Source organism: Symphalangus syndactylus, chromosome 13, assembly GCF_028878055.3.
Source record: "Symphalangus syndactylus isolate Jambi chromosome 13, NHGRI_mSymSyn1-v2.1_pri, whole genome shotgun sequence".
NCBI classification, from domain to species: Eukaryota; Metazoa; Chordata; class Mammalia; order Primates; family Hylobatidae; genus Symphalangus; species Symphalangus syndactylus.
Window position 1 is genome coordinate 32,847,917 of NC_072435.2, and position 14,276 is coordinate 32,862,192.

General features: G+C 45.3%; 1 protein-coding gene across 3 annotated transcripts in view; it reads left to right on the forward strand.

Annotated features, from left to right (window-relative positions):
- VAV1 (vav guanine nucleotide exchange factor 1) overlaps positions 1 to 14,276 on the forward strand; it is an 84,716-nt gene that overhangs the window by 35,442 nt on the left and 34,998 nt on the right. For all 3 annotated transcript variants that reach the window (XM_055240210.2, XM_055240211.1, XM_055240212.1), the window contains exons 2-3: positions 12,697 to 12,813; positions 14,183 to 14,241. In XM_055240210.2, coding sequence (XP_055096185.2) covers positions 12,697 to 12,813; positions 14,183 to 14,241 — 176 coding nt within the window. The remainder of the gene's footprint in view (positions 1 to 12,696; positions 12,814 to 14,182; positions 14,242 to 14,276) is intronic.

The window sequence follows — 14,276 nt, forward strand, 5'->3', positions numbered from 1 at the left end:
AACCCGGGAGCCGGAGGTTGCAGTGAGTCGGGATTGTGCCACTGCACTCCATCCTGGGTGACAGAGTGAGACTCTGTCTCAAAAAAAAAAAAAAGTTAGAAAAGAAAAGGCCGGGCACAGTGGCTCAAGCCTATAATCCCAGCAGTTTGGGAGGCCGAGGCAGATGGATTGCCTGAGGTCAGGAGTTTGAGACCAGCCTTGCCAACATGGTGAAACGCGTCTTTACGAAAAATACAAAAATTAGCCAGGTGTGGTGGCAGGTGCCTGTAATCCCAGCTACTCAGGAGGCTGAGGGAGGAGAATCACTTGAACCCAGGAGGCGGAGGTTGCAGTGAGCCAAGATCACACCATTGCACTCCAGCCTGGGTGACAAGAGTGAGACTTCATCTCAAAAAAAAAAAAAAAAAAAGTTCAAAAAACCCCCAACCAATTCTCTCCTCCTCAATAATTACCCTAGGACAACAGGCATAAACTTGGGTCATCCTTGGCAAACTGGGAGGTAAGTCATTCTGTGTAGCAGAGAACCAAAGTAACAATGACTTAAATAAAACTGAAGATTATTTATTTCTTATGCAATAATCTGAGCTTAATCAGTCCAAGGCTGTCATTGTCCTTTCTGCAGTGCCGAAGACAAGCTCCTCCTGTTCTGTTGTCCCGCCACCTGTGAATTTCCTTTGTCCTCAGTTTCCAAGAATACTTATCACCATACTCACTTGCCAGCCAGATAAAGGGGCTAGAATGTTCCTCCCTTTAAGAACGCAACCTGGCATTGCACATTATCAGTTAGCTTTTGCCGTGCAACAAACAGTCCCCTGAAATGGAATGGCTTAAAGACAACATTTGTTATTCCAATTCATTTGGTAAATTATCTGGGCAGATAGGTGATCTCTGTGGTTAGCTAATAACCTGGCTGGGGTAGGTAGTCTAGGAGGGCCTCATTCACATATCTGCTGGTTGGCCAGTTGATCAGTGTAGGGTACCTTTAGCTAGGTGCTTGTCTCTGCTCCACACCGTCTCTCATCCTTTGGCAATTTAGCCTGAGTGCTTGAATTTGGCAGGAGTATTCCAAGAAAGCAACAGGAGAAGTTGCAAACCCTCTATGGGCTAAAGCAAGTCACGAGACCAACCTAGACACAAAAGATGAAGACTTAGATTCTACCTCTTTTTTTTTTTTTTTTTTTTGAGACAGGATCTCATTTTGTCACCCAAGCTGGGGTGCAGTGACTTCACCTTAGCTCACTGCAACCTCAAACTCCTGGACTCAATTGATCCTCAGCCTCCTGAGTAGCTGGAACTACAGGCATGTGCCACCACACCTGGCTAATTTTAAATTTATTTGTAGAGACGGGGGCTTGCTTTGTTGCCAGGCTGGTCTTGAACTCCTGGCCTCAAACAATTCTCCCACCCCACCCAATCCTCCTAATCATGTCTTGGAATTACAGGCGTGAGCCACCATACCCGGCAATTCTCTCTTTGGATGGTAGGAGCTGGAAAGTATTTGTAATCTACCACAAAGGGCATTCAGGCAGAGGCAACCTTATATACGAGACCTGGAGATGAGAGACGGTAAAATAGGTTGCATTTAGCGTGTGGCAACCATTTCTACCTGGCTGGAGCAGAGGTGGGAGAGGTAAGTGAGAAGAAAAGAGTAGAGTCATCACAGAAGTCAGCAGGGGCCGTGGTGAGGTTGGACTTTGTGCTGAGGATGATGGGGGAACCATGGCAAGGTTTCAAGAGGAGATTGACGTGGTTAGATTTGCTGTATGAAGGTGGGCTGAGAGGAGTATAAAATGGATCAGGAAGATCACTGAGGAGGCTGTTGCAGCCACAAAGGTGATCACTGTGGTGGCTGCTCTAGGATTTGGGAACGGGGATGGTGAGAAGAGCTTAGATGTAAGAGATAGTTTGGATGTAGAATCTGAATGATCTACTGATTGACTGGAAATGGATTCAATGAATTCTCCATTTCCAGCCAGGTACAGTGGCTCACGCCTGTAATACCAGCACTTTGGGAAGCCAAGACGAGCTAATTGTTTGAGGCCAGGGGTTCGAAACCAGCCTGGACAACATAATAAGACCCTGTCTCTACAAAAAATAAAAATAAAAATAAAGTTGTCTGGGCAGGGTGGTGCATGCCTGTAGTCCCAACACTCAGGAGGCTGAGGCAAGAGGATCAATTGAGCCCAAAAGGTGGAGGCTGCAGTGAGCTATGATTGTGCCACTTCACTCCAGTCTGGGTGACAGAGCAAGACCTCATCACCACAAATAAAAAGTTAGCCAGGTGTGGTGGTGCATGCCCATAGTCCTAGCTGCTCAGGAGACTGAGGCAGGAAGATTGCTTGAGCCCAAGCTCAAGGCTGCAGATTGCACTACTGCACTTCAGCCTGGGCAACAGAGTGAGACCCTGTCTCTAAAGAAATAAAAATAAAAATAAACCCGACTTTCAAAACACTTAGATTCATTCCTGGCTTGTAGACGATCACCTATGAAATTACTTTAACTTGCCCGGGCGCAGTGGCTCATGCCTTTAATCCCAGCACTTTGAGAGGCAGAGGTGGGTGGATCCCCTGAGGTCAGGAGTTCGAGACCAGCCTGGCCTACATGGTGAAACCCTGCCTCTACTAAAAATACAAAAAATTAGCCAGGCGTGGTGGCGGGAGGCTGTAATCCCAGCTACTCAGGAGGCAGAGGCTGGAGAATTGCTTGAACCCAGGAGGCAGAGGCTGCAGTGAGCTGAGATCACGTCATTGCACTCCGGCCTGGGCGACAAGAGTGAAACGCTGTCTCAAAAAAAAAAAAAAAATTACTCTAACTTGATTCTGAAGGATTGGGGAGTGTTGAAAATCATCTTGGGTTCGTAAGCCAGATTGCTGGGTGGTGATGGAGCCATTGTTAGATGAAGAGGCTGGAGGGAGGAGAGCAAGTTTGAACTGGCAATGATGTCAGTCTTGGACCTGTTAAGTTTGAGGTGCCCATTGTTGAAAGAATGAACCTGTTTCCCCAGCTGTAAGCAGAGAAATGGATTGCACTGAAAAGGCTTGCTTTCAACTGTTGTTCCAAAACCTTGGTCCTGGTCTGGAACAGAGTTACAGACTGTCTTCTAGTTACCGTGTTATTCATTTTTATTTATTTATTTATTTATTTATTTATTTATTTATTTATTTATTTTTGAGATGGCGTCTTGCTCTGTTGCCCAGGCTGGAGTGCAGTGGCACGATCTCGGCTCACTGCAACCTCCACCTTCCAGGTTCAAGTGATCCTCCTGCCTCAGCCTCTCAAGTAGCTGGGATTACAGGCATGCACCACCATGCCCGGCTAATTTTTGTATTTTTAGTAGAGACGGCATTTCACCATGTTGGCCAGGCTGGTCTCGAACTCCTGACTTCAAGTGATCCACCCTCTTCGGCCTCCCATAGTGCTGGGATTATAGGCATCAGTCTCCATGCCCAGCCTCATTTATTTATTCAATAAATTGTATTGGGCACTATTGCATGCCACCACGTGGTGTTCAGGATTCAGAGGTGACTCGACCCTAGGTCCTGACTTTGTCTGGAGAGAGCCCAGCACAGGCGTCTTCATTGTCAGGCCTGGGTTGAGGAGGGACATCATGTTAAGGGAGGCTGCAGTGTGGGGGAGAATGAGGACTCTGCTTGGCTGAAGACATTGGGGAAGGCTTCCTGGAAGAAGAAATATGGGATACGGGCCTTGAAGGATGAGTAGGAGTTCACCAGGCAAATAGGAGAGGAACTTTTAGCCCAGACATCAGTCCTTTATTCATCTCCCTGCATATAATTACTGTAAGAACTGGCAAGAGAAGCTGGAATGGAGATCCATGAGGTCTCTGAGGATCAGATGGACACATCACAGCTAACTCTGGCCCAAAGGGTACTTCATTAGGATAACACCAGCTACTGTAACAAACAAGACATTTCAGTGACTTAACATGGTAAAAATTTATTTCTTGTACACAAAACAGTACAATGCATGTGCTTCTGGTTCCAGGTTGGGGGACTTTTCCCCACAGAGTAATTCAGGGACCCAGGCTACTTTCATTTGCAGTTTTGCCATTCCTTAGAGTCTCAGCCTGCAGAAAATAGGGAGAGAGGAGGTACGGAGAAGTAATTTCTCCTTAAATACAGTGCCCTGAAAGTGATGCGTATGACAAATGCTCCTATTCTATTGGCCAGAAGCAGTCACATGACTGCATCCACATGCAAGGAGAGATGGGAAATGCAGTCCTTAGCTGGGTAGGCATTTTCCAGCATCAATTCCATATTATGGAAGAGAAAGCATGAATTTTGGTGGATCTTTAGTGGCCTCTGCCCGAGGTAGACAGCAGGAGTAGAACTAAGGGCTTGGAGGCAGTAACACTCAGTTTGATTTGTGCTCTTGAGTAAACCCTTCTTCTCACTCTTTGGGTTTCTCTCTCTGAGTGATGAGTGATGAAGATTGGAAGCTGGTTAATACCTAAGGTCTTTTCCAGTTTCAAAAATTGACTGGGTGCAGTGGTTCACGCCTGTCATCCCAACACTTTGGGAGACCAAGGCAGGCAGATTACTTGAGGTAAGGAGTTCAAGACCAGCCTGGCCAACATGGTGAAACCCTGTCTCTACTAAAAAGAAAATACAAAAATTAGCAGGGCATGGTGGTGGGCGCCTGTAATTTCAGCAATTCGGGAGACTGAGGCACTTGAACTTGGGAGGTGGAGGTTGCAGTGAGCCAAGATCACACCACTGCACTCCAGCCTGGGCGACAGAGGGAGACTCTATCTCAAAACAAAAACAGAAACAAAAACAACCAAAAATACAAAAATTGATGGGTTGGTGAATGCTCTTGGGTTTCCCAGCTGGAGCTAAGATGATGATGGTGATGATGATGATGGTGGTGATGGCCATGGTCATGAATATGATTGTGGTAATGATGGTGGTGATGGTTATAATGGTAACGATGATGGTGATGGTGATAGTAATGACAATGATGATGAGAATAGTGATGACGAGTGTGGTGATGGTGATGATGGTGGTGATAATGATATCACTATCATGATGATAATGATAATTTCCAGAACTTGAAACGTCCAGCCCTTTTTATGACTTATATAATTGAATTACAACAACATGACACAGTAGGCATAAACCCTTCATGTTGGTTCGTTTGCCTTTATCCTTATGTTACCTATTCATTGCTAAGTAACAAATTATCCCCAAACTTAATTGTAAAAAACAACTATTTATTATGCTTATGTATGTATTATTTGGGTCAGGAATTCTGAAATAGCTCATCTAAGCAGTTCCCACTGGGGTTTCTAATGAGGTTGCGCACAGATGTTGGCTGGGGCTGCAGTCATCTGAAGGCCTTAGCTGTAGGGTCTACTTCCTGAGTGGCTGGGTCACATAGAGCTTCAGCTCCTCACCACCTGGGGCTCCCCACAGGACTGATTGAGTGGCCTCACAACATGGTGGCCAGTGAGTGGTCCAAGAGACCAAAATCGAGCTTCGATACGTTTCATTATGTAGTCTTGAGAACTCACGTCTTGTTACTTCCACCCTATTCTTTTAGTGACACATGGCCAGTCTTGGTTCAATGTGGGAGGGGACTACAAAAGGGCATTTTAACTTGTGTATGAATACTAGGAGCTATGGACCATTGGGGGCCATCTTGGAGGCTGGCTACTACAAGCACATTGTCTTAATTACTGTAGATTTATGGTGTCAATATTTGGTAGGACTCATACCCTTTATTTTCCCTCTGTAGGAGTATATTGGTGACTCATGACTGAGGTTTTCTGTACAAATCTTAGGATTTGTATGTCAAGTTCAATGAAAAACCATTCTGGGGTTTTTAATTGAAATTGAATTATATCTATAGCTCAATTTTGGAGAGAATTGAAGATTTTAAAACTTGAGTCATGGGGCTGGGTGCGGTGGCTCATACCTGTAATCTCAGCACTTTGAGGGCCTGTGGTGGGAAAGTCACTTGAGACCAGGAGTTGAAGACCAGCCTGGGTGATATAGTGACACCCTGTCTCTATAAAAAATCTTTAAAAAAAATTAGCCAGGTATGGTGGCATACGCCTGTAGTCCCAGCTACTTGGGAGACTGACACAGGAGGATCTTTTGAGCCCAAGAGGTCAAGGTTACAGTGAACTGTGATCGTGCCACTGCACTCTGGACTGGGTAACAGAGTGATACCCTGTCGCTAAAAATAAATCAATGAATGAATAAATAAAATAAAACAAAACACTGAGTCTTGCTAGAAAGGAACTGGTATACATTCTATTTTGTTTAGGTCACTAGCTTTATGTAGTTTTGTTTCACATCTTCTAGGCTACAGTCAATAGTAGTATCCTTTTAAAATCAAAGTCTGATTTCCCTATGTGAAATGCTAAATTCTTCATTTTACCATTCAATCAGTTCTAGCAACTGTGGACGCTTGTGCAATCCACACCCTTATCAAAACAGAACATTTCCATCACTTGTGGCCTCTCTGAGTCAATCTCTACCTTCCCTCTTGCCCCGGAAGCAACGACTGATTTTTCTATCATCATAGGTTAGTTTTGCTTACTCTAGGATTTCACAAATTTTTTTTTTAATTTGTGAGTTATTTTTGCTTATGTACTGACACTTAGTACGCTTTGTATATTGATTTTGTATTCAGCCACACTGCCAAATAATTTTATTAATTTTAGCAATTTATCTGTATATTCTTTGGGAATTTCTATGTTGACGATTGCTTCTTCTGCAAAAATGACTACTGTCTTTCTTTCTTTCTTTCTTTCTTTCTTTCTTTCTTTCTTTCTTTCTTTCTTTTCTTTCTTTCTTTCTTCTTTCCTTCTTTCCCTTTTCCTTCTGTCTTGTCTTGCAGTACAGGCTGAGATCTTCAATACAATGTTGAATAGAAATGGTGATAGCAGGTTCCCTTGCGTAGTCCTGATTTCAAAGGGAATCTTTTCAACATCTCATTATTAAGCATAGTGTTTCGGTCTATGTTTTTTGAAGGCCTTCTTTATCAGGTTACAGAAGTTCCCTTCCATTTTTACTTTGCCAAGAGATTTTCCCCCCTCTTTCTTTTGATCAGGAATGAGTGTTGAGTTGTTACGGCATCTTTCATGTGTCTCTGTTGCAAATTTCTCTTTTTGACAAAGAGAGAACAGGTCTTGGGTCAGAGCCTTGGGCAAGCAACAGAATCTACCTAGAATTTAATAACATTGTTTGAACCATATTTATTCTACAGTTGCTTCTTCTTTTATTTATTTATTTATTTTGAGACAGGGTCTCATTGTGTTGCCTGGGCTGGAGTGCAGTGGTGCGATCATAGCTCACTGCAGCCTCTACCTCCTGGCCTCAAGTGATCCTCCTGCCTCAGCCTCCTGAGTAGCTGGGACTACTGGCCATCACACCAGGCTAATTTTTGTATTTTTTGTAGAGACAGTGTCTCTCCATGTTGCTCAGGCTGGTCCCAAACCTCTGACCTCAAAGTGATCCTCTCGCCTTGGCTTCCCAAAGTGCTGGGATTACAGGTATGAGCCATGACACCCAACATACAGTTGCTTCCGTTTGTAGCACATGAGCTTAGTTTTGTAGGAGGATGTAAATTTCTCTTCTTAAACACAAAAGAGTTAAAGTTCATGTTCCATATGCAATGGGTTACATAGACTGTGGCAGCGATTGAGAAGATGATACATTCTGCAAATGGAAGTGTGAGAAACAGGGTTACAACAGACACTAAGTGCCAGATCAATTCGCACACACAGCTGTGGCATAATGGTTACACACAGGCTTGGAAGTCATGCTGCCTGAGTTTGCATCCCAGCTGTGTGTCTCACCTCAGTTTCCTTGTCTGTAAAATGAGGATAATAATATTACTTACCTTGAAGAGTTGCTGGGAGGAGTCCATGTTATCTCTGTAGCATGCTAAAATTGAGAGCACGGTGGGTGGAAGCTCATGCCAGCTTCCACTACACACAAGGTAAAGAGAAAAGGCTGTGGTCAAGAAAGTGGGCTCAGCTGGGAGTTGTGGCTCCCACCTGTAATAACAACATTTAGGGAGGCTGAGGCAGGAGGATTGCTTGAGGACCAGCCTGGTCAAGATAATGAAACTCTCTGCTGTCCCTGCAAATTTTTTTTTTTTTTTTTTTTTTTGAGATGGAATCTCGCTCTGTCGCCCAGGCTGGAGTGCAGTGGCGCAGTCTCGGCTCACTGCAAGCTCCGCCTCCTGGGTTCACGCCATTCTCCTGCCTCAGCCTCCCGAGTAGCTGGAACTACAGGCGTCCGCCACCACGCCCGGCTAATTTTTTTGTGTTTTTGGTAGAGACAGGGTTTCACCGTGTTAGCCAGGATGGTCTCGATCTCCTGACCTCGTGATTCGCCCGCCTCGGCTTCCCAAATTGCTGGGATTACAGGCGTGAGCCACCACGCCTGGCTACAAAAACATTTTTAAAATTAGCTGGATGTGGTGGCACACATCCATTGTCCTGGCTACTTGGGAGGCTGAGCTGGGAGCCTGGCTTGGTCCCAGGAGGTGAAGGCTGCAGTGAGCTATGATTGCATCACTGCACTCCAGCCTGGGCAACAGGGTGAGAGCGTCTCTCTCTCGCTCTCTCTCTCTCACTCTCACACACACACACAGACACACACACACGCAGACACACACAGACACACACACACACACAACGTGGGTTCTAGATTCACGCCATCTCAGAATTTAATTGCAGTTCCTCCCCTAACTTATTCTTGCTGTTAATGTCAAGCAGCATCCCCACACCGATCTAAGCCTGCTTTCTTGTAGGTAAAATGGACATAGACGGGTGTGGTGGCTCATGCCTGTAATCCCAGCACTTTGGGAGGCCGAGGCAGGTGTATTACTTGAGGTCAGGAGTTCAAGACCAGCCTGGACAACATGGTGAAACCCCTATCTCTACCAAAAAAGACAAAAATCAGCTGGATGTGGTGGCACACGCCTGTAGTTCCAGCTACTCGGGAGGCTGAGGTGGGAGAACCGCTTGAACCTGGGAGGCGGAAGTTGCAGTGAGCCGAGATGGTGCCACTGCACTCCAGCCTGGGCGACAGAGCAAGACTCCATCTCAAAAGGGTATAAACACTCACAGTGTGGTTATGAGAATGGAGTTAATCTGAATGCCTAACCATGCATAGTAGACATCCAAGAAATGCAATTTTTTTTTTTCTTTTGAGATGGAGTCTCACTCTTGTTGCCCAGGCTGGAGTGCAGTGGTGCTATCTCAGCTCACTGCAACCTTCACCTCCCGGGTTCAAGTGATTCTCCCGCCTCAGCCTCCCAAGTAGCTGGGATTACAGGTGCCCGCCACCATGCCTGGCTAATTTTTTTTTTTTTTTTTTTTTTTTTTTGGTATTTTTAGTAGAGATGGGGTTTCACCATGTTGCCCAGACTGGTTTTGAACTCCTGACCTCAAGTAATCTGCCTGCCTCAGCCTTCCAAAGTGCTGGGATTGCAGGCACGAGTCTCCGCACCCAGCCAAAAAATGCAAATATTGTTATGGTAGGGGCACAGAGTAGGGGTTGGCAAGTGTGTCAGAATCACCCGAGGAGAGTGTTAATATGCAGATTCCCAGGCCCCCCTTCCATCCATCTAGTTAACAAACATATATCAGGGGCCTCCTACACACAAGGCACTAGCATAGTTGCTGGGCATTGAAGAAACAGAACGATGGCCCTCCCCTCTTCAAACTGACATTCTATTTGGGTGAGATGAACAATAAACACAACAAGAGAAGCAAAACTAAAGGGATAGAAAACGCCAAAGTAGGGGAGTGGGATTTTATTAAATTTTAATTAATTTATGTACATATTTATTTTCTGAGATGGGGTCTCGCTCTGTTGCCCAGGCTGGAGTGCAGTGGCACCGTCATGGCTCACTGCAGCCTCCACCTCCTGGGCTCCCACAATCCTCCTCTCTCAGCCTCCCGAGTAGCTGGGACTACAGGTATGCACCACCATGCCTGGCTAATTTTTAAATTTGTTTTTGCAGAGATGGGATCTCATTATGTGGCCCCAGGCTGATTTTGAACACCTGGGCTCAAGTGATTCTCTCACTTCTGCCTCCCAGCCTGCTGGGATTACAGGTGTGCACCACCACATCCAGCTGAGTTTTCATTTTTTGTGGAGATGGGGTCTCTCCATGTTGAACTCCTGGGCTCAAGCCAACCTGGGGGTGTGATTTTAAACAGGGTGGTTAGAGGAGGTCTCACAGAGAAGGTGTCCTTTGAGGAAAGACAAAGAAGTTAGCAAGGAACTTTCTTCTGGATATCAGGGTGTATTTGTTTGCGTGGGTGCCTTAACAAAGTACCGCAAGCTTGGAGGCTTAAACAGCAGAAATTTATTTTCTCACAATAAATGTCTTGGTCACCTCCCTATCCTCCCCTCTTCTTCCTCCTCGTCCACTCTACCTCCAGCCACATGGGCCTCCTTGCTGTTCCTTCAACATGTTAGGCAAGGTCCTGCCTCAGGACCATTGCATGCACTGTTCTCTCTTCTTGGAATACACTTTCTTGTGTGCTATGGGTTGAACTGTGTCCCCCCAAAATTTATACATTGAAGCCTTAACCCCTAGTACATCAGAATGTGGCTGTATTTGGATATGGAGTATTTACAGAGGTAGTTCAGTTAGAGTGAGGTCATCTGTGTGGGCCCTAATGCACTCTGACTGATGTCTTTATAAGAAGAGTAAACTAGGGTACAGGCAGGGCAAGACCACGTCACAGTGCAGGGAGAAGGTGGCTGTCTACTGACATGAGCCCTTAGAGGAACCTACAAATATCCAGTCCTAAAAAGTAGAAACAAACTGGCCGGGCGCGGTGGCTCATGCCTGTAATCCCAGCACTTTGGGAGGCCGAGGTGGGTAGATCACCTGAGGTCAGGAGTTCAAGACCAGCCTGACCAACATGGTGAAACCTCATCTCTACTAAAAATACAAAAATAAGCTGGGTGTGATGGCGGGTGCCTGTAATCCCAGCTACTCAGAAGGCTGAGACAGGAGAATTGCTTGAACCTGGGAGGCGGAGGTTGCAGTGGGCTAAGATTGCACCATTGCACTCCAGCCTGGGGGACAAAGTGAGACTCCATCCCCTACCAAAAAAGAAAGAACAGAAACAAGCTATCCATGAAAACACTTTGTGATGTGCTGTTTTACATTACAGAATGGAACCTTGTTGATTCAACAAGTTCAAAACACTCTTTTTGTAAAATCTGAGAAGTTATGTTTCTGAACCTATTGAGCCTTTATAGGAACATATGAATATCCAGTCCTAAAATCTAGAAACGAGCTATCTGTGAAAACACTTTGTGATGTGCTGTTTCATATCACAGAATGGGACCTGTGTTTTGAAGAAACCAACCCTACTGACACCTTGATCTTGGACTTTTAGTCTCGGAACTATTCTGGACATTTCCTATGAATAGAACTGTACAATACATGACATTTTGTGATTTGCTTCTTTCACTGAGCATGTTTTTAAGATTCATCCATGTCATAGTGTGGAACAGTATTTTGCTCCTTTTTTATGGCTCAGTAATATTCTGTTATGTGGATTTGCCTGTGCTGGACGTTTCATTTAAATAGATGCATGCAATACGTGGCTTTGGAAGATGGATTTTAACCAACTCTACTGATGAGTCTGCTTTAGGACTCTTGGTCCACACTGACTTCATGGAGAATGTTGGGGGCTGTGGGAGAGGCCAAGTCTACAAGCTGCGGGAGGCTGGTGGATGGAAGGCTGGTTAGAATTCTTCAGGATCTGGGGAACCTCAGAGAGTGCTGAACCTGTTGGGACGTTGGATGAGCCAATACTTGGCAAATGCAAGAATACAAAGGTTTCTTTCTTTCTTTTTCTTTTTCCAGATACTCAAAAGCTGGGGCCATGTTACTTGTGCCCGGCTGTTTCATTAGTTAATATCTTTTGGTTACAGGCCATGGCAACCGAATCTAAAGTGACTTAAACAAGAAAAGGAATGTTTTGGCTCATGAAATAAAAAAGTTTAGGGATGGCCAGGCATGGTGGCTCCCACCTGTAATCTCAGCACTTTAGGAGGCCAAGGCGGGCAGATTCCTCAAGTCTAGGAGTTCAAGACCAGCCTGGGCAACATAGCGAGACCTTGTCTCTACAAAAAATATGGAAATTATCTGGGTGTTGTGGCACATGACTGAAGTCCCAGCTACCTGGGAGGTGGAGGCAGGAGGCCTGGTTTTTTGTTTGTTTGTTTGTTTGTTTGTTTGAGACAGGGTCTTGCTTTGTTGCCCAGGCTGGAGTGCAGTGGTGCCATCATAGCTCACTGCAGGCTCGAACTCCTGGGCTTACTGATCCACTCATCTCAGCCTCCTGAGTAGTTCAAAATGTTTTTGAGGTCATCCACATTGTAGTATGAATCAGTGCTTCATTCCTTTTTATGGCTGAATAATATTCCATCGTATGGATATACCACATTTGTTTAATTGTTAGTGATTAATTTTATCTTTTGTGAATTTTAAGTGAACAAAAACATTCGGAGCACAGATCTGGATCAGGCACAGGTTAATCTTTATCAGAAGAGAATGCGATTTTATGGAAGGGGGTCTGTGCTTTCATTTCCCTTCCACACCAGTCCCCAAGCCAGGTGGCCTGGGGGTCAATTTCTCCCCTGCCCTTTCATCCTCCCCCACCCTCATTTCTCTGTCTCCTCACAGTTCCTGTGCCTTAAAAACATTAGAACCTTCCTGTCCACCTGCTGTGAGAAGTTCGGCCTCAAGCGGAGCGAGCTCTTCGAAGCCTTTGACCTCTTTGATGTGCAGGATTTTGGCAAGGTGAGCTGGGCACTTGAAGCCCAAAGACCGAGTTTCAGTTCATTTCCATTGACATCTACACTGGGCAAGCTAAAGGCTGTCAGGGGACAGGCAGACAAGCCAGACCAGGCCATATACAAGGTGCAAATAGCACTGGCTTGGTATACGTGGAACTGGGTTTCAGTTCCCGCTCTGACACTTGCTGTGTGACCTTGGATACGTGGCTGTGCCTCTCTGAGCCCCCCCGTTTCTCATCTGAAATATGGGAATATTATCATCCTGCCCTCTCTGAGTGGCTATGAGGATTAAATAGAAAGATAGAGGGCTGGGCGCAGTGGCTCACGCCTGTAATCCCAGCACTTTGGGAGGCTGAGGTGGGTGGGTCACAAGGTCAGGAGATCGAGACCACCCTGGATAACACAGTGAAACCCTGTCTCTACTAAAAATACAAAAAATTAGCAAGGTGTGCTGGCCGGCGCCTGTAGTCCCAGCTACTTGGGAGGCTGAGGCAGGAGAATCACTTGAACCCGGGAGGCTGAGGCTGCAGTGAGCAGAGATTGCGCCACTGCACTCCAGCCTGGGCAACAGAGTGAGACTTTGTCAAAAGAAAGAAAAAGAAAGAAAAGAAAGAAAGAAAGAGAAGAAGGGAGGAAGGAAAGAAAGAAGGAAGGAAGGAAGGAAGAGAAAGAAAGAAAGAAAAAGAAAGAAAGGAAGAAAGAAAGAAAAAGAAAGAAGGAAGAAAGGGAAGAAAGAAGGAAGGAAGAAAAAGAAAGAAAAAGAAAGAGAAAGAAAGGAACAAAGAAAGAAAGGAAGGAAAGAAGGGAAGAAGGAAAGAAAGAAAGAAGGAAGGAAGAAAGGAAGAAAGAGAGAAAGAAAAAGAGAAAGAAAAGAAAAAGAAAGAAAGAAAGAAAAGAAGGAAAGAAGGGAAGAAGGAAGGAAAGAAAGAAGGAAGGAAGGAAGAAAAGAAAGAAAGAAAGAAAAGAAAGAAAGAAAGAAAAGAGAGAAAGAAAGAAAAAGAAAGAAGGAAAGAAAAGAAAGAAAGAGAAAGAAAGAAAGAAAAGAAAAAAGGAAGGAAGGAAGGAAGGAAGGAAGAAAGAAAGAAAAAGGAAGGAAGGAAGGAAGGAAGGAAGAAAGAAAGAAAGAAAGAAAGAAAGAAAGAAAGAAAGAAAGAAAGAAAGAAAGAAAGAAAGAAAGAAAGAAAGAAAGAAAGAAGCAAAGGGTGGGGCTCATTTGAGGGAACGATGGTATGGGAATGGGAGGTAGAGAAAATCCTGAATTAGGCTCCCAAGAGGCATGGGGTCTAGCGCCTCAGACAGTCTTGCAGCTGGAAGCTGTGTTCTGCCGTGGGGGTGTATGAGGGGCTCACTGAGTGGCCACTGCCCCGTCACAGGTCATCTACACCCTGTCTGCTCTGTCCTGGACCCCGATCGCCCAGAACAGGGGGATCATGTGAGTAACCACCTGGGCCTTGGGCCATTTAGCCC